Source organism: Mirounga leonina, unplaced genomic scaffold (genome assembly GCF_011800145.1).
Source record: "Mirounga leonina isolate KUSES-001 unplaced genomic scaffold, KU_Mleo_1.0 Mir_154, whole genome shotgun sequence".
Classification (NCBI taxonomy): Eukaryota; Metazoa; Chordata; class Mammalia; order Carnivora; family Phocidae; genus Mirounga; species Mirounga leonina.
The window spans coordinates 4,685,010-4,709,751 of record NW_023270389.1 but is presented as its reverse complement, the minus strand read 5'-3'; the positions used below and the strand labels follow the sequence as shown (position 1 = coordinate 4,709,751).

General features: G+C 43.3%; 1 protein-coding gene across 8 annotated transcripts in view; it reads left to right on the top strand.

The window, feature by feature from the left end:
• Positions 1 to 8,692: 8,692 nt before the first annotated feature.
• The window catches only part of DCAF8 (DDB1 and CUL4 associated factor 8), a 39,318-nt gene continuing 23,268 nt past the window's right edge, over positions 8,693 to 24,742 (top strand). Inside the window, exons 1-4 of one of the 8 annotated variants that reach the window (XM_035009926.1) lie at positions 8,693 to 8,999; positions 9,864 to 9,936; positions 10,323 to 10,380; positions 22,345 to 22,419. In XM_035009926.1, coding sequence (XP_034865817.1) covers positions 22,371 to 22,419 — 49 coding nt within the window. In that variant the 5' untranslated portion in view covers positions 8,693 to 8,999; positions 9,864 to 9,936; positions 10,323 to 10,380; positions 22,345 to 22,370. Of the gene's footprint in view, positions 9,000 to 9,863; positions 9,937 to 9,959; positions 10,381 to 22,344; positions 22,420 to 24,742 lie in introns of those variants that run through there. The other 7 variants (XM_035009929.1, XM_035009925.1, XM_035009927.1 and 4 more) reach the window with 7 other exon arrangements.

Below are 24,742 nucleotides of genomic sequence, written 5' to 3'. Positions count from 1 at the left end.
CTTGATCTAGAGCTCTGTTAATTTTCCCCCATTTTCACAGTGTAGTCCAAAGGGAGCTGGACATTCTACAGAATATCGTATTCATATGCTTTATTAAGCTTATGCTACTCAGGAAGTAGGAATATGCTAATCAGACCTGATGAACAAGCAGTGTCAAGTATTTTGGATTCCTTGGTGAGGGTGGAAGATAAATCCTGCAAAGCTACAGGGTCCTACCACATTGGTTAAGTTTTTAGGAGTCCAGTGATCTGGAGTAATCTGGGACATTCTCTGTAAAGTAAAGGATAAGTTACTGCATCTTGTATCCTTTACTGCAAGAAAGCACAGTGCCTTGGTAGCCCTCTTCCAGTTTTGGAGGCACTATATTCTGTACTTGGGAATGCAGGATAGGCCTTTGCAGCAGATCCAGGCTATGATACAAGCAGCGCTGCTGCATGAGTCATATGGCCTGGAAAATTCTATGGCACTAGAGGTATCTGTGGTAGGGAAAGATGATGTGTGGATTCTATGGCAATCCACAGTAGAGAGTTCCAGCATAGATCTCTGGTTCTGGAGTAACGTTATGCCATCTGCAGGAAAGAAAGTTTCATCATTTGAAAAGCATCTCCTAGCATACGATTAGGCCCTGATAGGGACTCAGTGCCTGACCACAAAATGTCAAGTGACTATGTGACCAGTTGCCCATATAGCCAGCTGGTTATTGTGGGACCTGCCAAGTCATAAGGTTGGGTGGATACAATAGCAATCCATCTTACAGTGGAAGTGGTACATTTGGGAAGAAGCCCAAACACACTTAGTGGGTACAAGTAAGTTAGAGCAAACAAGGGACCCCAGACCTCTGTCTTACCTATATCTGTTGCACTGATAGCCTTGTCGTAGCTCATGCCTGTGGCAATGTAAGAATTCCTGCAACCATTTGACAGAGGAGGAAGAAATCCAGGCCTGGTTTGTGGATGAGTTGGTTTGATATGTTAAGGCAAGACGAATAATGGACTACTGCTTCTCAACAGCCCCATCTAGAGTAGCTCTGAAAGTCAACGATGAGGAGAAATTCTCAACCAGTAGGTCTTCAGGCAATGGAGCTGATCATCCACTTGGTCTGGAAGGAGAGAAGTGGCCTGAGGCAAGAGTATACATTAACTCACAGTCGGCGGGCTGGTTGGTCAGGGGCCCAGAAAGTGCAAGATAGGAAAATGCGGGAGAAGGTCTGGTGAAGAGCATTTCAGTGGGTCTGTGAGAGTGGGACTTGTTAAAGTATTCACCAGAAAAGTGTTAACTAATAACCAAATGGACAGGACAATTTGGTCAGGAGCCTCACCTAGCCCCGTTCTTCACAGTGTGCTCATGAGGAGAATCACCTTGTTGGCAGAGATGGAGCTATTTATCCACCTGTTAGCACTGGACTCTTCTCTTACCCAAGGCTGACCTAGCTCTTTTAAATGTCTTAACTGTCAGCTACAAAGAGCAATGCTGATGCCCTAGTTCAGTACCACTGCTCAAGAACAACCCGCCACCTGGTGGCAACAGTTCCATGCTGGAAAAGTCACGCTGACAGCTTACTCTGATCACGTGTTTTTTAACTTTGCTTATCCTACCTAAAGTGCCTTAGCTACTAGTACTACCATCCAAAGACTCAGAGACGTTTGATCTACTGGTATGGGATCCTACATAATAATGCCTTGGAACAAGGGACCCATTTAATGACAAAGCAGGTGCGGCAATGGGGGCATGACAGTAGGGTATACTGTTCCTACCAAATACCTTTCCATCCAGAAGCTTCTGACTTACTAGAGCATTGGGATGGCCTTTGGAAGGTACATTGGTGGTGCCAGCAAGAATGGGGTGCTGTCCTTTACAGTACAGTATATACCTATATGACCATAATAGGGTGCTTTATCCTCAGTCCAAGGGCTCTGGGACCAAGGGGTGGAAATAGAAGTCACCCTGTTCAGCATCACTCCCAGTGATCTATTTGAGGAGTTTTATGTACCATCCCTGCAACTTTAAATTCTGTGGCTCTGGAGGTCCTGGTTTTGGCGGTGGGGTGGGGTGGAGTGGGAGATCCTTCTACCAGGCACAACATAAGAATCTCAGACTTAAATATGTGCTGTCTTCTGGTCACTTTGAGCTCCTAATGCCTGCATACTATCAAGCAAAGAAGTTACCACACTGCCTGGGAGGTAGGACTGCTGCTAACAGGGACATGGAGAGGAAAGTGTGTGATGCACATAGGATCCTTGAGATACCTCTTGGTCCTCCTGTACTCAGTTTAACTATAAATGAGGAAGTCAACAATTACATCCTGATAAGGGCATGATCTCTAGGGGCTCAGAAACCTCAGGGATGAGGGTCTGGATTACTACTGGGTAAGCCATATAGACTAACAGAAGTGCTAGCCAATGGGGAGATGAATCCAGAATGGGTGCTAGGGACCCCTCTTGTAAGTGTCCCCAGAAATTGTGATTAACCAGAATGCTGGAGAAACTGCCTTGATAGAATGAACTTGTATACAAAGCATGTGGATCTGAGCAGTGCTAGAAGTGGACTGTAGTAAGCATTACTGGTACACTGTCTAGAACCTCTTTACTAGGAAGTGTAAAGTCTTGGCTGCTAATAGCTCACAGCTGCATCCTTCTGAGAATTGCCCTCTGTGCCGATGGAGCCACTGCTGGGAATTCCTGGAAGGTTATTCCCTCCCAGGGACAGCATCACAGACAATGGTATGATGCCAATTTCTGCAAAGAAGGCAGCTGGGATTCTGATAGAGATTGCATTATCAGTGATGACATGTAATCGGTAATTGTGTTATCAGCAAGTGATCCTTCCCCCTTTCCTCAAGGTGGGGCAAACGTGCCATGTATTTGCCAAGAGTTCCTGGTGGAGGGTAAACTTAGGAATCCATATCTTTACCTAACTTTTCCCCCTATCCTATCTTGCTTCCCTCACTCTGTTACAGGTTTTACTTAGGAGCACTCCCTCAACAAACCATTTGCACAGAATCCCTTTTTTGATCTCTGTTTCTAGGGAATCCAGCCTAAGACAGAACAGTGGTGTCAACTAAGAGATAAGAAATAGGAGAAGTTTGAGTTTGACAAAGGTAAAGCAAAGGTGAGTTCACTTTGGGAATGTTAAAGTACCAATGGCTGGAAGAGAAGGGAACATCCTCAACCTGATAAAGTGCATCTATGAAAAACCTACAGCTAACAGTATACTTAATGGTGAAAGTCTGGGTACTTTTCCCCGAAGATCAGGAACAACACAAGGATATCAGCTCTCACTACTTCTAGTCAACATTGTGTTGGAGGTTCTGGCCAGGAAAGTTAGGCAAGAAAAAGAAATAAAAGGCACTGAGATTGGAAAGGAAGAAATAAAAGCCATATTTGCAGATGGCATGATCTTTGTATAGGAAATTCTAAGGACATAAGATGAATTTACAAAAATCCATTGTATTTCTATACATTTGGAATGAATGATCCAAAAATGAAGTTAAGAAAACAATCCTGTTCACAATAACATAAAAAAAATACTTGGGGGAAAAAGAGTACTTAGGAGCAAATTTAACAGAAGTACAAAACTATACTGTGAAAACTATAAAACACTGTTGAAAGAAGGAAGATCTAAATAAATGGAAAAGCATCTCATGTTCATGGAGCAGAATACTTAACATCATTAAGATGGCAGTACTCCCAAATGATCTCAAGACTCAGTGCTGTCCCTATCAGAATCCCAGCCGACTTCTGTGTGGAAATTGACTAGGTAATTCTAAAAATCACATGAAATTGCGGTGGACTCATAATAAGAAAACAGTCCTGAAAAAGAAAGGAGGACTCAAACTTCCCGATTTCAAAACTTACTACAAAGCAATGGTAATCAACACAGTGTGCTGTTGGCACAAGGATAGACACATACCAATGGAGTAGAACAGAGAGTCCAGAAATAAACTCACACATCTGTGGTCAACTGATTTTTGACAAGGGTGCCAAAACCAGCGGGGAAAGAATAGCCTTTTCAACGGTGGTACTGGGACAACTGGATAGCCAAAAGAATGAGCTCAATCTTTACTTCACATTATATTAAAAAATCAAAATAGGTCAGAGACCTAAAAGTAGGCGCCTGGGTGGCTCAGTCGTTGGGCGTCTGCCTTTGGCTTAGGTCATGATCCCGGGGTCCTGGGATTTAGCCCCGCATCGAGCTCCCTGCTCGGCGGGAAGCCTGCTTCTCCCTCTCCCACTCTCCCTGCTTGTTTTCCTGCTCTCGCTATCTCTCTCCCTGTCAAATAAATAAATATTAAAAAAAAAAAAAAGACCTAAAAGTAGTAACTAAAACCGTAAAGCTCTTAGAAGAAAACGGGTAAAACTGTCATAGCTTTGGGCTTAGCTAGGGATTCTTAGGTATGGCACCAAAAAGCATGAACAACAAAAGGAAAAAAAGATAAATTGGACTTAATCAAAACTAGAAAGCTTTGCGTTTCAAAGGACACCACCAAAAATGAAAACCCACAGGATGGGAGAAAATATTTGTAAATCATATACCTGATAAGGGACTTGTATCTAGAATATATATTCTTAAAACTCGGTAATAGGCAATTTAAAAATGGGCAAAGGATCTGAATAGACATTTCTCCAAAGAAGACAAAAATGTCCAATAAACATGTGAAAAGTGCTTGACATTGTTAGTCATTAGGGAAGTGCAAACCAAAATCATAGTGAGATACAACTTCCCATCCACTAGGATGACTGGAAATAAAAAGTTAGATAATCAAATATTGGCCAGGATGGGGAGAAATTGGAACCCTCATACACTGCTGGTGTGAATGTGAAATGGTGCAGCTGCTTTGAAAAACTCAGTTTCTGAAATGATTAAGCAGAGTTAACCACTTGACCCAGAAATTCCACTCCTAGGTATATATCCAAGAGAAATGGAGCATGTGTCCACACAGAAACTTGTACATGAATTTTTATAGCAGCATTATTCATAATAGTCTTAAGAAACAACCAAACTTGTCCCATCAGCAGATGAAGGGATACACAAGATGTGGGGTATATTCATACAATGGAACAATATTTGGTTATAAAAAGGAATGGAATACTGATACGTGGATGAACTTTGAAGACATGCTAAGTGAAAGAAACCAGTCACACACAAAAATACGATTTCATTCATATGGAAGTCCAGAATAGGGAAATCCATAGATACAAAGTAGTTAATGGTTTCTTGGGGCTGGAAGGGTATGGGGAGATAGGGGGTAATAGCACTGGGTACCGGGTTTCTTTTTGAGATGATGAAAATGGTTGGAAATTGACTGTGGTGATGGTTGCACGTATCTGTGAATGTACTAAAAGCCATTCAGTTGCACACTTTGGGTGAATTGTATGTGAATTTCATTTGAATAAAGCAGTTTTAAAAAAAATGCCATTGGCTATCAGGTATGTGAGTCTAAAGCTTGAAGGAGAAGCCTGGATTGGCAATAAAGGCTTTGGGATAGGGATGGTAGTTTAAACTGTGAGAATGAATAAGATCACTTTGGAATAACATGTAGAATGAAGAGGAAGAGCAGTTCGTGAAATAAATCATCAAGAGATATAAATAGAACTATGAAGGACATGTCACAGAAAGCTGTGAGAATGAATATTTAGAAGGGGTAATGATCATCACAACCTCAAACGCAATAGGAAAGCCCAAAATAAGAAAGAAGATTTGGTGGTTAAGAGCAATGGTGTCCATCGAAGCATAGTAACCAGAGTAAGCATAGAAACCGGATCACACAGTGGGAGGTTTTTATTTCCATAGCTCCACTAAAATCACTCTTGTTGAGGTCTTAACCTCCATGTTTCCAAACCCAGTGGTCAAGTTTCAGTCATCTTAACCTCAAACTCTTAAGAATGACAGTTGATAGTGCCCTTCTTGAAACATTTAAAACATTTGTTTTATAAGACCCCTTACTCTCCGGTTTTAAATTATTTCCTGGGGGCGCCTGGGTGGCTCAGTCATTAAGCGTCTGCCTTCGGCTCAGGTCATGATCCCAGGGTCCTGGGTTTGAGCCCTGCATCAGGCTCCTTGCTCTGCGGGAAGCCTGCTTCTCCTTCTCGCACTCCCCCTGCTTGTGTTCCCTCTCTTGCTGTCTCTCTCTCTCTGTCAAATAAATAAAAATAAAATAAATTCTATTTCCCAGTTGCTCCTTCTAAATAAATTTTGCTGGATTTTTTTACATCCTGACCTTTACTAGTTGGAGCACCGTGGGATTAGAGGGTCCAGCCTATATATATAAACTGTTTCTCTTTTCTTCCACATGAAGTAAGTGCTCCCCACTCCGTGATTATATACACCATTTATACCTTAATGACTCCCCAGTTTATACCACCAATTGTCTTCTATGAGCCTCAGATTCATATTTCAATTGTTTACTCAGCTCCATTTGGAAATCTAATAGGCACCTCCAATTTAACATGTCTAAAATAGAACTGGACATTTTTCCAAAAAAAACCTCTCCTCCTGCTCCCCCCTCCTGCCTGGAGTTCTATCTCAGTAAATGGCATTACTATTTATCCTGTCACTCAAATAAAAAAACCTGAGATAGCTTGACTATCTTGCACTCCATACTCAAATCTATGAGCAAATCACCTCTGCCACCTTCAAAGTATGTCCTGAATCCAACCACTTCCTATCACGTTCACTGCAACACTAGTCTTGCAGATCTTTTGCAATAGCTTCCTGTCTTTCAGCTTCTATTTTGCCTCCCTGCAGGCAGTTTTCAAAGGAGCAGCCAGAGTAAATCTCTTCACTTATAAATCAGATCCTGTCACTTTTTTACTCAGAACCCTCCATGGCTTTCTAGCACTCTTTGGAGATAAAATCCAAAGTCCTCTCCTTGGTCTATAAATCTGGGAGTGATCCGGCTCCCATCGTGTATCTCCAAACTAATTTCCTATCTGCTCTTTTGCCACACTGGCTTCCCTGCTAATCTTTGGATACAGCAAGCACACTCAAGCTTCAGGTCTTTTTTACGTTATTGTTCCCTCTGCCTGGAAGGTTCTTTCCCCTGTGTATATGGTTCACTCTCTCACTTCAAATCTTTATTCAAATGTCACCTCAGCAGAGGGCCTTTCCTGAACCCCCTCAGTAAAAGAGCACACCTACTCAGGTAAACCCTGCTTTATTCTCCACTGGTCTTCATAACTTTAATATTATTGTCTGTGTGATCCTGTCTTCCCCTTTCACCCCAACCTCTGCCCTGGGAAATAAGTTCTGTGAATGCAGGAATTTTGGTTTGTTTTTTTTTACTGCTTCAGCCCCAGTACCTAGAACAGGGCCTTACATGCTATGGGAATTCAACAGATGTTGACAGAGTGAATGAAAGAACGGATAGAACGGTACGGCATCAGACAGCTACTTTGTGCTCTGGTCCTCTTCTAGAGGTTTGGGGTTACAAAGGTGAGAAAGATACAGTCCCTGCCATTACAGAGTTCATATTCTAGTAGTATACTTAGATTACAGATACATAATTATAGGTTAAATGTTCACAGGTAAAAAATGTTAGGAAAAAAAACAATGCAGAGTAAGAGGACAGAGGATGGTGGTGTAGAATATCATTTTAGTTGGAACAGTCTAGAGCTGCCTCTCAGAATAAGTAGGATTTCAGTAGAGATCTGACTGAGTGGAGAGAGCAAGTCTAGTAAAGATCTGGTACATGAGTATCCCAAGAATAGGGAACAAATGCAGAAGCCTTAAGGGTGGATCATGCTTTGGCTGGAGTTAAGAGTGGAGAACGCCAATAAGGATAGAGCAGAGTTAGGTAGTAAGGGAGGAGATGAAATCAGAGAAACGTGCCACAACACGTAAGGCCCTCGATGGAAGCCACTGTGATCACTTTTGTGTGTGTGTGTGTGTGTGCGTGTGTGATGGGGAAGACTTGGGGTAATAATATGGGTTGTGGGGTAATAATATGACCTGACTTAAATTTTAAAGGGTCACACTGGCTGCCTTCTGTTTAACTGGCAGGTCAATAGTGAAAGTAGACAAACCAGCGAGGTGTCCATTGCAACAGTCTAAGTAATACGTAATGACCTAATAGTAGATGATAGCGATAGAGGAGGTGAAAGGGGTCAGATGATTGCGCCCTGGCCTGGTCAAAAATCCCCGCGCCTGGCGGCCACCTTTCCAGACTTCTGCAAGCTTCCTTTAGGTGTCAGAACGGAGCAGAGCGCACAGCACCAAGCCCATTCTGGGGAACCCACAGCACACCACCCCCTTCGGAGAAACAGCCTCTGGAATAGCCCGGCTGCACCTTAAGCTTCCGAATCCCTTCTTTTCATTGGAAAATGGGGGCATGGACGCTCTCGGGGGGAAGCGGGTCTCGAAGGTGTAAAAACCACTGAAGAAAACCAGGTCCTCAAAGGAAATGGGGTTTTCAGAGGAAACCCGGCGACGACTGCTTGTTTCCAGTATTCAAAAGCAGGGCAAAAATGGAGGCCGCCCAGGAAGCTGCCCGCCAGCCCGCCAGCCACGAAGTTCATTCCCGTCCCACCACCGCGAGTCCGGGAGGTCCCTCCCTCGCATCTGTTTCGATTGCGCGAGGAAAGCGAGCCCCTCGGACCACGCGGCCAAAACAACTTCGCCTCCCGGGAGTGCGCACGCGCCCCTCGCTCTTTCCGTTGCCCCTAAGCCCCGCCCCTTCTGCGTCCTCCGAGGAGGGCTGGGAGCGGAGAGCTCGCGCGACCACTCTTCCCTCAGTCTCCTCCAGCGCCTCGTCGCAAACGGGGCCGGAAAGCGTGGCGGCGCAGGCGCAGGCGCCGAGAGCGGAGGCGGTGGTGGTGGCGGCCGCTGGCCAGTGTAAGATGGCGGCGGCGGCGGTGGCGGCAGTGGACGGGGCGGCTGGGCCTGGAACGGTCGGAGCAGCCGCTGGCAGAAGGATGACCCAAGACGGGAGGCGGGCTGCTGAGCCTCGCCGGCTCCCGTGCTTGTAACTGCCCCAGCCGGACACCCCCCCCTTGACCTACCCGGTCCGTGTCTCGTTCCGGCTTGGCCTGACCCCCTCGCCCCTGGCCCGCTCCCCGTCAGGATAGGTTGGATTCCCTTCCCAAGCTCCCGGGGCTCAGGTCTTTTCCTGGCCCTGAGCCGAGTCCCGCCGGGAGGACCGGCTGCCCCTGCCTCAGGGCAGCCCCGGGGTTGCCCCCAAGAGCCTGCCCCGCAGTCCACGGGGACGTCTTTGCCCCTGGGGTGACCCGTGTGTGTGCGCGTTTTCACCCCTTCGGCGGGGGGAAGCGGTCGCCCTGCGTCTCGCCGTCGCGCGGGGCCGCCGCGCAGGGTGCCCCCTCCCCCATCCCGAGTCCTCGGGCCCAGCACCTCGTACGGAAGGCCGAGGTCCGAGTCAGTTGTTGCCGTGTGCGCTTGTGCCCCTTGTAATCCAGTTCTCGCAGCTTCCTTCCCCTCACCCCCAGATCCTCAGGGCGCCGCAGAACCGTACCCTTTGCGCCCTGTTGGCTGGAAAGCATCTGGTGGCTTGAATTTCTGACTCCTAGGATTGTTGCTGAAGTCTCTGTAAACAAACCGGCACTAGCGCTGGCCCGCTCTCTCCGGGACTTCCCCCTGCTGTGTGGCTTCTTGTTGAGAGGTTTGGCCATGGGTTAGCGTTGGAGAGAGTCCGGTTTTCCTTTTAAATGACTTCTGCGTTTTAGGGGAGCCGGGAGACGACTTGCCTGGTTCGTTTTATTTCTGTAGCTGCGGGTTGTTTGTTCAGTAGTTCAGCGTTACTCTGGTTTTAGATCATACCGAGGCGGTCTGAAGAGATTCTGAAATGTATTCATAAATATTTTTATTATGCTTGGTAGAGATACCTTTGCCATTTAAACTTTAACTTTTCTCAGCCCTTCAGGGAATCAACAGACCTATTTTCTCAGGAGCTCAGCCTGGCCCTACTTCAGTGATAAAGAAGGAAAGGTGAGTAGGAGTTGAAGGCGTTTAAATTCCTGAGGCCAAGACAGACCCTGCCCTGATGCTCAAGCGCTGACCACTGAAGTCATAAAATTCCTACCCCAGTGTCCCAGACTTGGGGTATTGTTCTTGGCTGTGTTCCACTCTGGTTAAATTACTTTGACAAGTTTTATTGTCTGTGGGCGTCTTGACTTTCTGTCCTGAACTACTGCTGTGTATCTTCGAATAACTCCATTTAAGCCTAGACGTGAGTGTGTCTCCCTCTTCCTTTATTCATTTGCCTTGCGTGTTGCCTTTGTGTGGACCGTGTTTCTTACAGTGTTAAAAGCTGGGAATTCGTTTGCCTGAGTTCTGTTCAGCCTCTTGTCAAATCAAGTCTCTTCCCTTCTCAGGGCTTTGGACTGTTGTTTCTGTTTAGAGGAGAATCCAGCTGCTTGTCACTAAAAGCTGGTAAGTGATGCTGCTGTCAGTTGGTGTCTGAGTTCAGTCTACCTCAGAATTCCAACTTTTCAGGACATAGTAGTAAATTCGGGGTTAAAAAAAAGTTGGCTGCTCTTTTATAGCTGCTCTGAAGAGTTTTTGGTGAGCAGAGGAATCATCCTGTGCATTTAGCAGCATGGGCCAGGGCCAAAGAGGGAGTACTGACTCCCTGCAAGTACTGAACATACTTGTAAATGTAATCTTTGTAAGACTCTTAGGTTTCTGGTAGCAGAGAATAGTGCTGTGGTTGACGTCCGTGGGATGTGACAGAAGAGCTGAGTGGCTCTGGAAGGTAGGCCTGGCTGATTCTTAATACCTTTATGATATGTAGTAGGTAAAGGTTGAGTGTGACACTGGTAAGTTTTGTTCCTCATGGTGTCCTGATTAGAAAATGAACTGGAGGGCGCCTGGGTGGCTCAGATGGTTAGGCGTCTGCCTTCAGCTCAGGTCATGATCCCAGGGTCCTGGGATCGAGTCCCGCATTGGGCTTCCCGCTCCTTGGGAGCCTGCTTCTCCCTCTGTTTCTCTCTGTCTCTCATGAATAAATAAATAAAATCTTTAAAAAAAAAAAAAGAAAATGAACTGGAATAAGATTATTATTGGTGGCATGTATGTGTATCAGTAAGATGTAAAGAGAGAATACAGCCTTGAGAGCTGGACAGACCTGGGTTTAAATACTAAGATTTATTGGCCATGTGACCTTGGGCGAGCTACTTAAACTTCTCTGACTCTTAATTTCCACATCTCTAAAAGTGGGATAATGCCGCTTACCTCTTGGGGTCATTGTTAGTATTGTATGAGGGAACCTACATAAAGCTGTTAAATGCCTGACATATGATAGACATTAAAAAAAAAATGTTTTCTTTACACATCGTTGCTATGGCCTTGAGTAAGGTATGCATTAGTCTACACTTCTTTTTTTCTCTTTAAATCATTTTTAATTGGTCAGCTTAGATGTATGCTTTGTGGGTACACACCTAGAGTTATTTTCTGAACATGACTGAGGTAGGTGTTTTGGGGGTTCAAGGTCAGAGGACAGCGGAAATATTAGTTGTCAGTCTGTGTATATCTCTAAATGCATTCTTAGACTAAACATCAGTACCTCTCCATAGTTCATTGCTTCCTTCCTCCTGGTCTCTGTTAGCACATCTGATCAGCGTTGACACAAGGATTGTAATTCCTTCCCTTGCTGCTTCAGTGTTGTTCACCACCTCTGCTCCAGCTACCCGTTATGCTTTTTCCTTTTTGCCTTGAAGAGAATACATTTTTTCCAAGCTATTGGGCTCTGCAGTGATCCTCATCAATAGATCATCAGAGAACTAGACCATGAAAAGGTCTCCTTGTTCTTGGAAGTGAGTCTGGGCTAGGGAGCAGGGAGTGCAGAACATTTTAGTTCATCTCCCTAGCTGGACCATCTTAACAATATGATGGCAAAGATGCAGGTTTTTAACCTTCTCTTATTGGTTTTTCTTCTGCATCTTTTTGGGGGAGGTAAGGGCACATGAAAATTAAAAGTGTTGATAATATTGCAGTGAAATCAACTGTATTCATTCAGGCCAGTGATCAAATTAGAGTTGATCAGCTTTCATTACCACCATCCAGGGTCTAAATTCTCCTATTGAAAAGTAGACTTTTGGATTGAGGGTTTTGAGGTGGGCTGAGAGTGCATTTTTATTATTGTGTTTTTATGAGATCTGGAGATCTGTGTTGGGTGAGGGGTGGGGTTGGGAGGAGAAAAGCACATATGTTGAAAGAGGCATAACTTTCTTCCTCTCTGGGTGCTGGGTAAGAATCCCTCCTCCCCCAGGGGTTTCACATTCTGAGCTCCAGGTGACATCTTTGTATACAGTGAACCAGTATTCTTAGTCTCTGGACCACAACTGTAAAATTCTTAACCTTTCTGAAGATATTTTATGTTTTAGGGCGTTGAATAAGAATTGTCACATCTTATTAGGAAGTATTTCCTAGTATGGCTGAAGTGGGAGGCTAGGTTTGCTTGTGACCTTAATTCCCACCGCCAACCTGACAGGGCATTTTATACAGCGGTCTGTGGAATGTATAGAAACCAGTACCAGTGCTGTGATCCTTAGTGTTGACTAGGATCAACCTAAGACAGAAGCTTGTCTTCAGAGAGAGCTAAAAGAAAGCAGCCTTTTTGTTGCCAGTTTAAAACAATACTGACATTTCAAGAGCAAAAGGACTCTAGGAGAAGACGTTCTGCAGAAGTGCGCTCTGTTGTGGGAGACAGACCTTCAGATTTTCATGCTCTTGGTCCTGTGTTCTAGCAGGTGAGTTACAGGCTTTTAACATCATGAAGCGACTAATTAAATTTGTTTTCAGGAGATTGGTTTGTTTCTGGATTGTTTCTACTGTAGAAAAGTTATTCTAAACCTGTCTGGGAATGGTGCAGATTATAAAAGACAGAGTTATCCAAACAGAGCTTTTTATTGCATGACATTGGTGTTTAAGTTAGTTTTTAAGATTGAATTAGCTTTTTCTTTTTTAAAAAAGCAAATTATCAGTAAGCCAAGGTAATCTACTTACTGTCACCCAATCTGGAACCCAGGCAACTGACTGAAAGAATTGAATCAGCAACAGACGTGGAGGTGGTGACATGTGTGTGTTAATATCAGAGACAGATGCCAGTGATTTTAGCTTAGCATTGCAGTAATATTGAAAACTTTTCGTCTTAATGTTTTTGTGAATAAAATAGAGAAACTTTGTCACTGTTAAGATTGGTCAGAAGTTCTTGATTCAGTTATTTTCTTGGAGAAGAAAGTCCTTGAAAGGTCTTTGAAAGTTAGTGTGTAATGAATTTTGTGAATTGGTCACACTTCTTTACAGCAGGCTTTTATCTCTGTCTCCATAGGACATAGTTTCTGGGCCAGAAGCCCACTTTCTCAAGTACTTGCCTTAACCTCTGGAATGTGTATGCTAAAGATAAATTAATGAACTGAGCCTGCTCTGAGTTTGCAGATAGGGCATGGGGAGTGATTAATATGACAAAGATGGCATCTTATTACTGAAATGTATGTCTAATGGATTGTGTTGTTGCAAACATTTTTAGTATCGCATCTGAGAGGTTAGGTATTTGCTCTTGCCCTCTGATGATACTATTTAAGGAGGTCTGTTGAAGTTCTAATGCGAAGCATCCATGCTTGCCTCTCATGTCCTTCTGTTGTTGTTCTTGGTTTTTCTTAGCCATCTGGAGATCTGTAGGCTTCACCTCTGGTGGTAGCCAGGAGGCTATATTCCTCTAGTGTACTTTAAGCCTTGCCACATTATCAGACATGTTTCTAACCTTATCTAGGACCCAGCGTTAGACTCTGTCCTCTCACCTAGTGCAGGTAGGAGGGCACTTTTGATGTCTTTAGCCTTTCTGTTTTTATTGTTTTATTGTCAGTTGTATCTTTGGAGTGCCACACTTCCGTGTCCTTTCCAGTGATTAAAGAAAAATGTGAAATGTGAGTGGTAAAAACTGGTAATGGGGTCTGGATTCTGATGTAAACGTGAATCATTTCATTGTGGAAACAGAGTGGAGTTTCCTTAGAAATGACTTTTCCTTAGAATCATTTAAATTGAGGTAAATGGGCTTAAATATGGCCATAAAAAGTTCCTTAGCTGTATTGCTGCTGACAGCACTTAAGAATTAGCATGCATTCCTAACATATTCTGAAATACCGTTATTAGGATTAAAGCCAATAAACTATAAACAGAGGGCATTTGGTATTACCAACAGGGAGAGAAGGCATTCATCCAAAGGAGGAATGAAGTTCCTTGTTCGTAGTATAGTTGCTGCAGGAATTCCTTGTTTTCTTCATCATCTGTGAGGATTGCTTTGAAGTTCTCGGCTATCCAGTGAACCTTCAAGAGGGAGAAGAACTGAAAGAGTGGGAGGCTTATATTTTGGGCACCTGGGTATATTGCTTTACCGTAGTTCATAGAGCATGAATGTGCTCAAGAGATACTGACAGAGCTCTCTGATTCTTTCAGAGGCCAGTGAGAGCAGGGAAGCAGATTTTATAGACTTGGAACTGTGTCCTCGGTTGTGTACAGTGTTTGAAGGATTGTTGCTGAGTGGTGAAGCCCAGGCTTCTCTAGGAAATGCAGTCTGGAAGCAGAAATGAGAAGCTAGATTTTGTACATGTTTGCAAAAATGTTGTCTCTAATTCTCTAAACCAGCTCCTGCAGGGTAATGGTATTGTCTCATTTTATGGAAGGAGAAACAGACTTAAGTGGTAGAATCAGAATTCAAACCCAGGTCTGACTGACACCGGAAACCCTTTTTTATTATACCTTGCGCTGTCTTTAGAAACCTGGGCGCTTCAGTGCCAACTGATGAAACAAATAAGTTGAAAGGAAGAGTTCAGTATGTCTTATAAAAGCATATGTAAAGTATAAAAGGTCTGTCCACGTGACAGTATGAATAAAAACATTTCTGAATTGTTTAAGCATGGGTCTCAGTTTGTGATTAATTGGTAGGCTAATGAGTTTTTTAAGGAAAGAACTTTAATGGATGTAACTACACTGAAGGAGATAACTGGATCCTTTTTTGATCCTTGAAGAGGGAGAAAATGGCGTTCTCCCTCCACACCGGAGGTAACTCCACAGAACACTGTTCTGACTCTCAGAGCCTTTCCTCAATCTGCCTCTTTCTGTACTTCTCTGAAGCATTTGAAACGTGGATGGTCCCCACCTTCTTGAAACCTTTTTATCTCTTGACTTCCGAGATGTTTGACACTCATTATTCCTTCCACTCTCCCGCGTGTTTTTCAGTCTCCCTTTTATTTCTTTTCCTAAGGGTTGGTGTTCCGAAGGATTTTTTCCTTGGACTCTTTCACCTTTCTTGGGTACTTAAATTTTTGGTCTTTTAGTGAGGTATAACTTACAAGTGGTTGATTTTGAAGCTTCTCTGTACAGTAATTCCCAAGTCCGTATCTCTGACCCTAATTTCTCAAATTTCAGACCTACCTTTGTTTTCCACTACCTTCCTGACATGTCAACTTGGATTTTAAACATAATCAAAATCAGATTCATCTCTTCTCCCACACATGGCAGCTTCTCATTTATGACATTGATTTCCCCCGGGCACCCCGACTCAGACTTGTCTTCTTGATTTGGGGGGGCGCTTCGTAATTACCGTTGAACCAGGTACGGTCTGCTCTGCTTCGTCAGGGTCCTCATATCCGTTCCCTTCTTCTCATTTCCTCAGCCAGCAGCCTCAGACAGGCGCTCAGTGCTTTTTACCTCAACAACTGGAAGGTTTTAAACTTGTTTCTTCTTCCTTTTCTGTCCATTTCAGTGCTGTCCTTGACAGAATCATTTTCCTGAGCACCCCCCATGCACCTTTTTAACTGATCAGCATGTGCACCCCATGACCCAGCCCAAACAGACTTGGACATACCAGGGTTTTCATCTTCCCTGTATTTTCTCATCCTTGTCCTGGTCTTTCTCAGCTTTACCCACTGAAATCCTATCCCCCCTTCAAAGCTGAGTTTATCTTTTTTTATGACACTAATGCTTGTGTCACTTCTGTCATCGTTGTATATACTCATTTTCCCTAATTGATGACTGGCTTCAGAGGGGATTAGGACTGCCTTGGATGTGTTTGTACCTCCTGGGTTGCCTCGTAGGTTGTTGCAGGACCAGCTTGTCTGTGTATAGATGGGCCACTGGGGGGTGCCAGAGGCCTAGAGTTGGATAAACAAGGGCAGCTGGAGGGCTGTACGGTTAGGTTGCCCCGTGCTGTCAGATCTTCTGCACAACATGAATAGAGATTAATTTTCCTGATCCAGAAACATTTATAGTTTCTTTCTGCTCCTCTCTCCAGTCAGTGTACCAGAGGAGACATTGTAGGATATTCACCTTCTCTTAATACTCAGTAGAGAGTGGCCTAGAACTAAAGGCCTATCCCCCTGTAAACATGTTGTATATAGTATGAGTTTCAGTTTCCTTGGGGTTATCCTTTGAATTTCAGTGCCCGCGGTTCTCTGATTGATAAACACCATACAGTGGGAGTGTGGCTCGTGGCAGGAGTCAGGAAAGTTGGCTAGAGGAGCTGTTTATTGTGAAGTAGAGAAATAAAGTGAGGAGGATGAATTTAAAATGAGCCATTTCAGCTTGAAAACCACAGTTGGGGATGGGGAAAGTAGGACTGGTCGATTCCAGATGGACCACAGAGCCCAGGGCAGAAAGGCAAGTTTGTCCTGTGGATGGAGATGGGCCCTGAACAGCTGTCCTGTTATGGGTGTGTTGGGACGTCTGTCCTCCCAAGAGGAGCCAGACACTGCGTGACTCTCAGATATCTGTTCTAATAATAGAAGTATTTTCTACCACCATTTTTCAGTTTCAGAGGAGATTCTAAAGCTTTGTCCACTTTAACTTATGGGGGTTGATGTAGGAGAGCTGGGCACTTGAGTTGCAGAGGTGCGCCAAGCCAGACTGCTGGGCTTATGTAAGTCATGGGGACTCACGGGGTGGGTGAGCTCGGGTCTTAGTAAAAGGGATCAGGGACTGTAATGTTTGTAGTTGTTGATGCTCCCATCAGACCTGAACTGAGGAAGAATTATCACACCCATTTTCCTAGACCCCAAGGGAGTTAAAATGAAAATTTGAGAGAAATTTAAAAAATAAAATTAAGAAGCATTAAGTATACAAATTAGTACAACCACAGAACTGTTTTGAACTACTTTAAGCTCCCAATACTTTTAGTTGTCACCAAGATGGTGGGATTGGAGTCTTTTTATAAGTTTAGGATTCATCCTGCCTTTCATGGCATTGCTGGTAAATCACAGGTGGCTTTGGTTGCAGCCAAACTCCTCCTGTACTTTCTTTTTCAAACAAGAACTGATGTTTTGCTCTCATTTACTGTGGCATATTGACCACTTGAGCTAACTTCTGTTAATAGTCACAGTGTTGAGAATTTAGTATTTTTAATTTTACTCTAATTATTATTATTTTTTTAAGTAGGCTCCATGCCTAGCATTTGAGCCCAGCACAGGGCTTGAACTTGCGACCCTGAAATCAAGACCTGAGTAGAGATGAAGAGTCGGATGCTTAACCAGCTGAGCCACCCGGGTGCCCCAGCCCTGAGAATTTAGTATTTTTTTTTTTTTTTTTAAGATTTTATTTATTTATTTATTTGACAGAGAGAGACACAGCGAGAGAGGGAGCACAAGCAGGGGGAGTGGGAGAGGGAGAAGCAGGCTTCCCGCTGAGCAGGGAGCCCGATGCAGGGCTCGATCCCAGGACCCTGGGATCATGACCTGAGACAAAGGCAGACGCCTAATGACTGAGCCACCCAGGCACCCCGAGAATTTAGTATTTTTAATTTTAATTGTTGGGCTTTGGCCATCATTTAACGCTTTGCCTGACTTCTTGAGGTATCATTTATATACATGTAAAATTTACACCTTTTCTCAGTGACTCATTCTGTGGATTCTTACAAACATGTAGTCACATGACACCACCAAGGTCATAGTCATAGAACATTTCCATCACTTCCAGAAGTTTTCTTACGCCTGTTTGCAGTCAGTTCTCTTCCCCGACCAACCATGTTCTGCTGTCTGTCCCTATAGTTTATTTTTTTTTAGCACGTCCCATGAATGGAATCATTACGTAGCTGTCAGAGTCTTGCTTCTTTGACTCAGCATGACATATTTGCCACTCATCCGCATTGCTTTGTGTATCAATAATTTGTTCCTTTTTATTGCTCAGTAGTATTCCACTGTGTGGCTAGACCACAACTTACGTATTATCCATGACCTGGCAGAAGAACATTTGATTGTTCCCAGTTTTTGGTGAATCTAAATAAAGCCACTAAAGAAAACATTCACCTATAGGTTTCTGGGTGAACATATATTTTCATTTTTCTTGAGTACATACCTGAGTGGGATTCCTGGGTTATATGGTAAGTTTGTGTTTGACCTTATAAAAAACTGCCAGACTGTTTTCCACAGTGACTGCCATTTTGCATTTCTACCAGCAGCGTGTGGGACTTTAGTTGCTCCCTTCCTTGTTAGGACTTGATAAAGGAAACTTTCATTGTTATTATTTTAATAAGTTTTAGCCATTCTAATAGGCGTAGAGAGGTTTATTGTAGTTTTAATTTGCATTTCCCTAATGGCTGAAAACGTTGAGCATCTTTTCAGGTGATTGTTATTTAGCTGTGAGAAGTAGATTTGGGCTGCTGCCCTCTATGAAATCCGTCTTTTGCAGATATTTTCTTCCAGTCCATAGCTTGTCTTTTCATTTTCTTAGTAGTGTCTCTTGAAGAATAAATTTTTATTTTGATATGTCCCGTTATTTAATTTTTTCTTTCACGGTTTGTGTGGTTTATTTATTTATTTATTTATTTATTTTGAGTCCTTAAATATTTGCCTAACCTGTATCACAACCATTATCTTCTTTGTTTTCTTCTGGAAGTTATATTGTTTGAGCTTTTACATTTAGATCTATGATTCATTTTGAGTTAGTTTTTGTATATTGTACAAGTTACAAGTCAAGGTTTCTTGTGTTCTTTTTTCCTTGCCGTTTTTTCCTTTTTCTTTTCTTGTCTTTTTTTTTTTGGCATTTGGATGTCCTGTTGCTCTGGTGTATGTGGTCTCTTACACAAATCTTTAATCAATATTAGGAAAAGAAAGCAGCCCCAGTAGTTTTAAACAAGACATGTTTGGTACCTCTTCCACAAAGTACTTTTATACTTTGTATTACCTGCCCCTTTGCTTGGTTTTTAGTTAATAATTTGTCATATATTTGGTTAAAAATTTAAAGCCTTTTTATTGACACAAGAGAAATCTAGGTCACTGGAATTTCTAGGGTAGAAATTAAAATGGCACTTGAATCTTTTTTCCCCCATCCCCCAATAGTTTACTCTTTAACCTTCAGTTTGGCAGGGGTTATGGTTATTTTTAGAGTGTAGGCAGTAGAGCTAATCTAATTAAACTCCCCCAGCTACCTGGGACAGTGAGCTCATCAGCTCTTCCAGGCTCAGATTGGTTTGCTCTGGACTGGATTTTACATGGAAATTGATCAAGGTAAAAGCAGTGGATTTGTTGGGAATGTAGTGCATTAAAGAATGAAGAAGCTAATTTATGTTTGGGTCAAGTATGGTCCCTAACTTCTGATTGTAAAATAAGGTTATATTCTTTGGTGATGAAAGAGATTCTAGAATGGTTCCTATACTTGAGACCAAGGGCACCGTCACAGCATCTTGCCTATTTTAATTTGGATACTTTAACTCCTGCCCCAGAGTTGAGATGGTTTTAAATTTCTTCATTCTGATAGAAATGTATACGATAAGAATAACAGGTCATTTCCAAAGTGATTGTATTTTATTGTCATCATTTCTTGGCTTTTTGAAAAAGTGGTCCTCCAAAGGGGGAAGGTGTGCACCCCAAGGGGCATTGAAGATGGTCCAGTAATGTATAGAAAAAGAATGTTGGAATTTATTTTTTTCTAGAAAAATTAAACTTAGTATTTAATGTGACTTGATTAGATCTACATATTGAAGATTCATGGTAAAACTTTTCACTGATCCGGGTTTATAATCCGTTTTGAGACCACTGCTCCAGAGCATCCTGCTGCAGAGCTTCTAACATATAATTCTACTTACCTGTACCATCTTGGAATTACTAATACTAGCTTACAAAAGAAAAGGAAGTCTAGAGAAGGTTAAGTAGCTCATTCATGGTCAGAAAGGATACTAATGGCTTAGCTGATATTACAACCCTGGACTGATTTTCAGTCTAGAACTAATTTTGCTAAACTCTCTGGCCCCTAAAATGTGACCTTTAGAAGCTATCTGCCTACCAACTCTGTGATTAAACAGGGTTGGCATGAGCATTCACAGGGTTGTCCCTGTTTCTGAATTTAGCAATACATTCTGTCAATTTTTCTTCCTCAAAAAGAAGATCTCTTTTTGTAAGAACCTTAAACCACTTTCCCCAGAAGAGAAGCTCTGCAACCTCTCAGTATGGGTTGACCCGTATGGCTCTGCTTTTCCCGCCTCTCAGGGCTGGGAGCTCTGGCTCCTCCTGGTCATGGAGGCTGGGAGAGCAAATGGATTCTCTAGCGCCTTATGTGTCTGTGGCTCAGGCAGTCTGGGCTTCTGTAGGAATTGATGCAGTTCAGTTCTGAGGAAGGGTCTCTGGAGCCACTTTTTTCTTTGGAAAGTGATAATGGTGGGGTGGACAGTATGGTATGGTTGAGAGTTTTGCTTCTGGAGGTGAGGAAACATCAGATCTCTCTCAGTTGACCGGAACGTGTGCTTATGACCTGAGTCTTTAATCTTAACAAAGTAGTGCGCTTGTTTTCCCCATCTCACAGGACTTTTGCAGTTAATGTAATTAAGTTAAACCCTCGGTGGGGAAGAAGATATTGCCGAGATGCTCAAGAATATAAATAGGGACTACCAACAGGAAAAAACCAGTGCTGTGTGAAGAATGCTGTGCAAAAATACCTCCTTGGAGTAGGAGGAGGAAAACAGCCTGCTCTGCAAACCGCTCTTCGCTGGTGTTTTTGACGTGGCTGCACAAATCTGTGCTTTGTTGGCGTTGCATCCCAGCACCCTTCCAGGTCCTTCCTCAGACTCGGCCTCCGTCCTGCCTGTGTGTTTTTGCTACTCCCCCGCCCTGGCCTGCGGAGCAAGCTTTGGGCAGCTGTCTCTTGGCAGGGGACACTTTTTGAAGCAACTTGGATTTCTGTAGAGGAGAGTAGGGGGTCAGGATAAGGATGGGGCTGCTTCTGGGATAATTGTTATGGGAATGAAAGGGCTGTTGAAAGATTAGAAGCCAGTGTGCCTGGGTACGAGGACTGGAGTCATAATCATACTTTGTCTTTGACCAGTGCCTTTTGTCCAGGCACTGAAAGGGCTTAACAAAATTCTGGTCTGAATAATATTATTCTTTGCTCTTTGGAATTCGCTCGAGGTGGGAGTGAGGCCCTGTCAAAATAATGAATGTGTTACAGTGGTATGAAAGGAAAAAAGCTAGGTACCCCGATTCCCAGATAAGGCTTTGCCAAACAGACAAATCTGGTGAAAGTTGGTGGAATTAGGTGAAATGATGTTTGCCACTTTTGAAATGGACTGAGATGGTTTAATGGAAATGTGGCCCTTTTCTTCCCCAGCTTACAACTTTCTTCCCCAGTTGTAAGAGGAAGAAAGAAACCTTTTAGGTTCTTTCTTGGGGGGAGGGTCCTCCTGAATTCTAATTTGGCTCTACTTCTTATAATCCGTAGTTAATACCTGTGCCTGTTAAGTTTGAAGCTTGGCTCCTGAGTGAATATACGGCCCAAGCTCTCACCCCAATAGCTCGGTCTCTTCTGTCTCTCTTGATTTGTGCGTAAGGTGATATTCAGAGTCTGACCCGCCTCTTCATGTTACGAAGACATGTCTTTCATAGAACTTATGGATGAAATATATGACTAAATTTACAACAGAAGATTCTTGCCTAGAGGGCAAGGCTGAAGCCAGCTCTTTGTGTTAGAGCTCTCTGCTTGTAGTACCTGTCACTGGGTATATGCCTGCTGGTGCAGGTTTGATCTCGGTTCCTTCTTTCCCATTTCAGAAATCACTGCCAGCTACTCAGGTAAAGAGATGGCAGTTGACCTCCCAAAGATATGTCCCTTTATGGAATTTAGACATAGGGGAGGGGGATCCAGTCTCATTTTCAGCAGCTGACAAGCCCTGTTGAGCACACACTCAAAACTTTTTTTTTTAAGTAGTCTCTACACCCAATGTGGGGCTCGAACTTAGTGCATTAGAGCACTAGAACAAGAGTCGTGTGCTCTACTGACTGAGCCAGCCAAGCATCCCTCAAAAAATCATTTTTATGAAAATGACAAAGGCTGTGCATGGTTAAATGTACGGTCCCTTTTATCTTCTCTCCCAGATTATTTCCTAATTGTTTCATTTTCTTCCTTTCCTAAATGCAGGCTGGCCACAATAAACATCATTCAAGATGTCCAGCAAAGGGAGCAGCGCAGATGGCAAAACAGACTTAGCCAATGGTAAGGGGCCACCTGAGGTTCTTCTTCTCCCCCAAAGAAAGTGGAGACCTGGATTTTAGTGGAGGGAAGAAAATCTTTCCTAAGAGTGGACCCTTTCTGTGTTGTTTTGTGTGTAGAAAGCTACACAGGAGACACCCTGAACTATCTGGTACTTTTGTTCCTTCAACTTCTATCTGTTTCCAGAAAATCAATAATAGAGGTGTGCCATTAGGAGGAGTTCAAGTAGTTTGGAATTCTGAAAGGTTGTAAGAGTGGCTGAAACCTAGAAGGAAAAGATCAGTTGGTGGTGGAAACAAAGGAGCTGTGGGAAGGTAAGGTTCCCTAGTTGTGATGAGAGGTCTCTTTCTACGGCAGGTCCTAGTTCGGTAGAGATAGCAGACGAGAGATGGAAGTTACAGCCTAAACTGACTGGAGTAGGGCTGGCCTGCGTTCTTTGTAGGGTCTAGCTAGGTGTGAATTCACTGGGTCTAAGGCACGTTTGAAGGTAGAATATCAAGATTTTGATAACAGATTATTCGATTAATGCTTGAACCCTGAGCCAACTTCTAAACTAGAGAAATGTCCTTCAAATGGATATGATTGGGCAGCACAGTGTTCAGCATTCTTTAGCACGTTGCAGATCAGGATTATAGGCTCAATTCCAGTTGATGAGATTGGTAGAGCAGTGAAGTTAAGTAAGGGAAAGTGAGATTTTTCAACATGCTGTTTATTGACCCTGTGTTCTCTTACCAGTGCTGTTCATTCATCTGTAAAAGAAAGTGGTTCAGATTTTTCACTGGGCTTCGTTGAGAGACTCAGGGTTCTAGGTGGTTTGAGGTATATAACTGATTTGGAATTTGGCCATCAGCTAGATCAGGGATTGGCAGACTATGGCCTGAGGGCCAGATCCAGCCTGCATGTGGCCTGTGAAGGCCCTTGATAGAAAAAATTTGTTGACCTCTGGATCTTGGTCACTGACCGTTAGGGTCCCCCTGCTGAGCTTGTGATTGACTCTGGCCCTTGTGTTAATATGGGAGAGCTCCCAAGTCGTCTTGATTGGTTAATCATAATTTTAACAAGAAATGCTAGGAGATTTGGTGTTTTAGTTTTCCTTCTCCACAGAAGTGAAATGTGTGGTGTTTTATCCTTTCTCACTACTCCCAGTTTCAAAGCCAATTGTATTTGAGAAACCAAAACTACTAATCTTTCTCAGCATACACAGCGGTCTCAGCAAGTGTAGTTCCTAGGAACAAATTGCTGCACTTACCCCCTTTTTCTTCCAGTTCCTACACCCATTGTTTTCATGCTGGGATCTTAGTTGAGGTACTTTCTGAAAAGAGCTGTTTACAAGTCTCCCAACCTTCTGTGGCCATTTGAACCAATGTGCTTGTATTGTTCATCTGTTTTCCGTGGTGGGTTTTGCCTGAGAGTTTGTCGTGCAGGGGTTCCGTTGCTGCAAAGATCTTTGGAAATTACTGCTCTAGTCCAGGTGACTAGGCTGTCAGGCGCTACTTGGAATCCTTTCGACGTCCTTGTGGGGTTGGATAGATCCTACCAGCGTTGCACATGCCTGGTCTGCTGTTCCTAACAGCCTTTACTTCTGGCGACGTCAAGTTTGTAATCATCAGAAAAGGAGGCCGTGAATAGTGTTTAAAGTCCTCATTCCCGCCTTCCTTCCTTCATACCTTGGCTTCAGTGTGGAAGTTGTCGTCATATGGCTCTAGCACATTGTAGGAGTGCTCACTGAAATATGATTTGGCTGCTCTTAGATAGGAGAATGCAGTATCTAATTGTCGGGGATTAGATTGCTCAAAGTGACCCAGTTCTTTTATAACCACCAGCATGGCAGACCTAGGATATGGTGAACTTTCCTTCTCAGATATTTGTGTATGCTTCCTGATAAAACTCTACCTCAATAAAGAGTCCTTTAACTAATAGTAGCATTAACATCATCACATTAATGGAAGTGGATATATTTATTAGTGAAAAGTGAGCAAGAACCCATTCTAATGATCACAATCCCCACTTGTCCCTTCTACTTCCTTTGGATTGTTAATGGATTATAGGACCTCAAGGGAAGAAATTAGGATTTAGGAAGGGTGGGGGAGTGGTGCTTTCTTGACATAAGAAATAGTTCAACTCCACACCCATTGTCTGAATGATTTTAATCTCTTATTTTCTGCCTTTCTCTGAGAAGATGTCTATACCAACTCTTGCTGGGATGGCTATTCTTTTTTCTTATATTCGGTTTAATTATGTGCTGTGGCTAATGGATGTGCGTCCCAGCAGAACAGAGCTTAAGGTGGTTGTATTGGATGTATTTGGACACAGCTGGTCCGTGCTT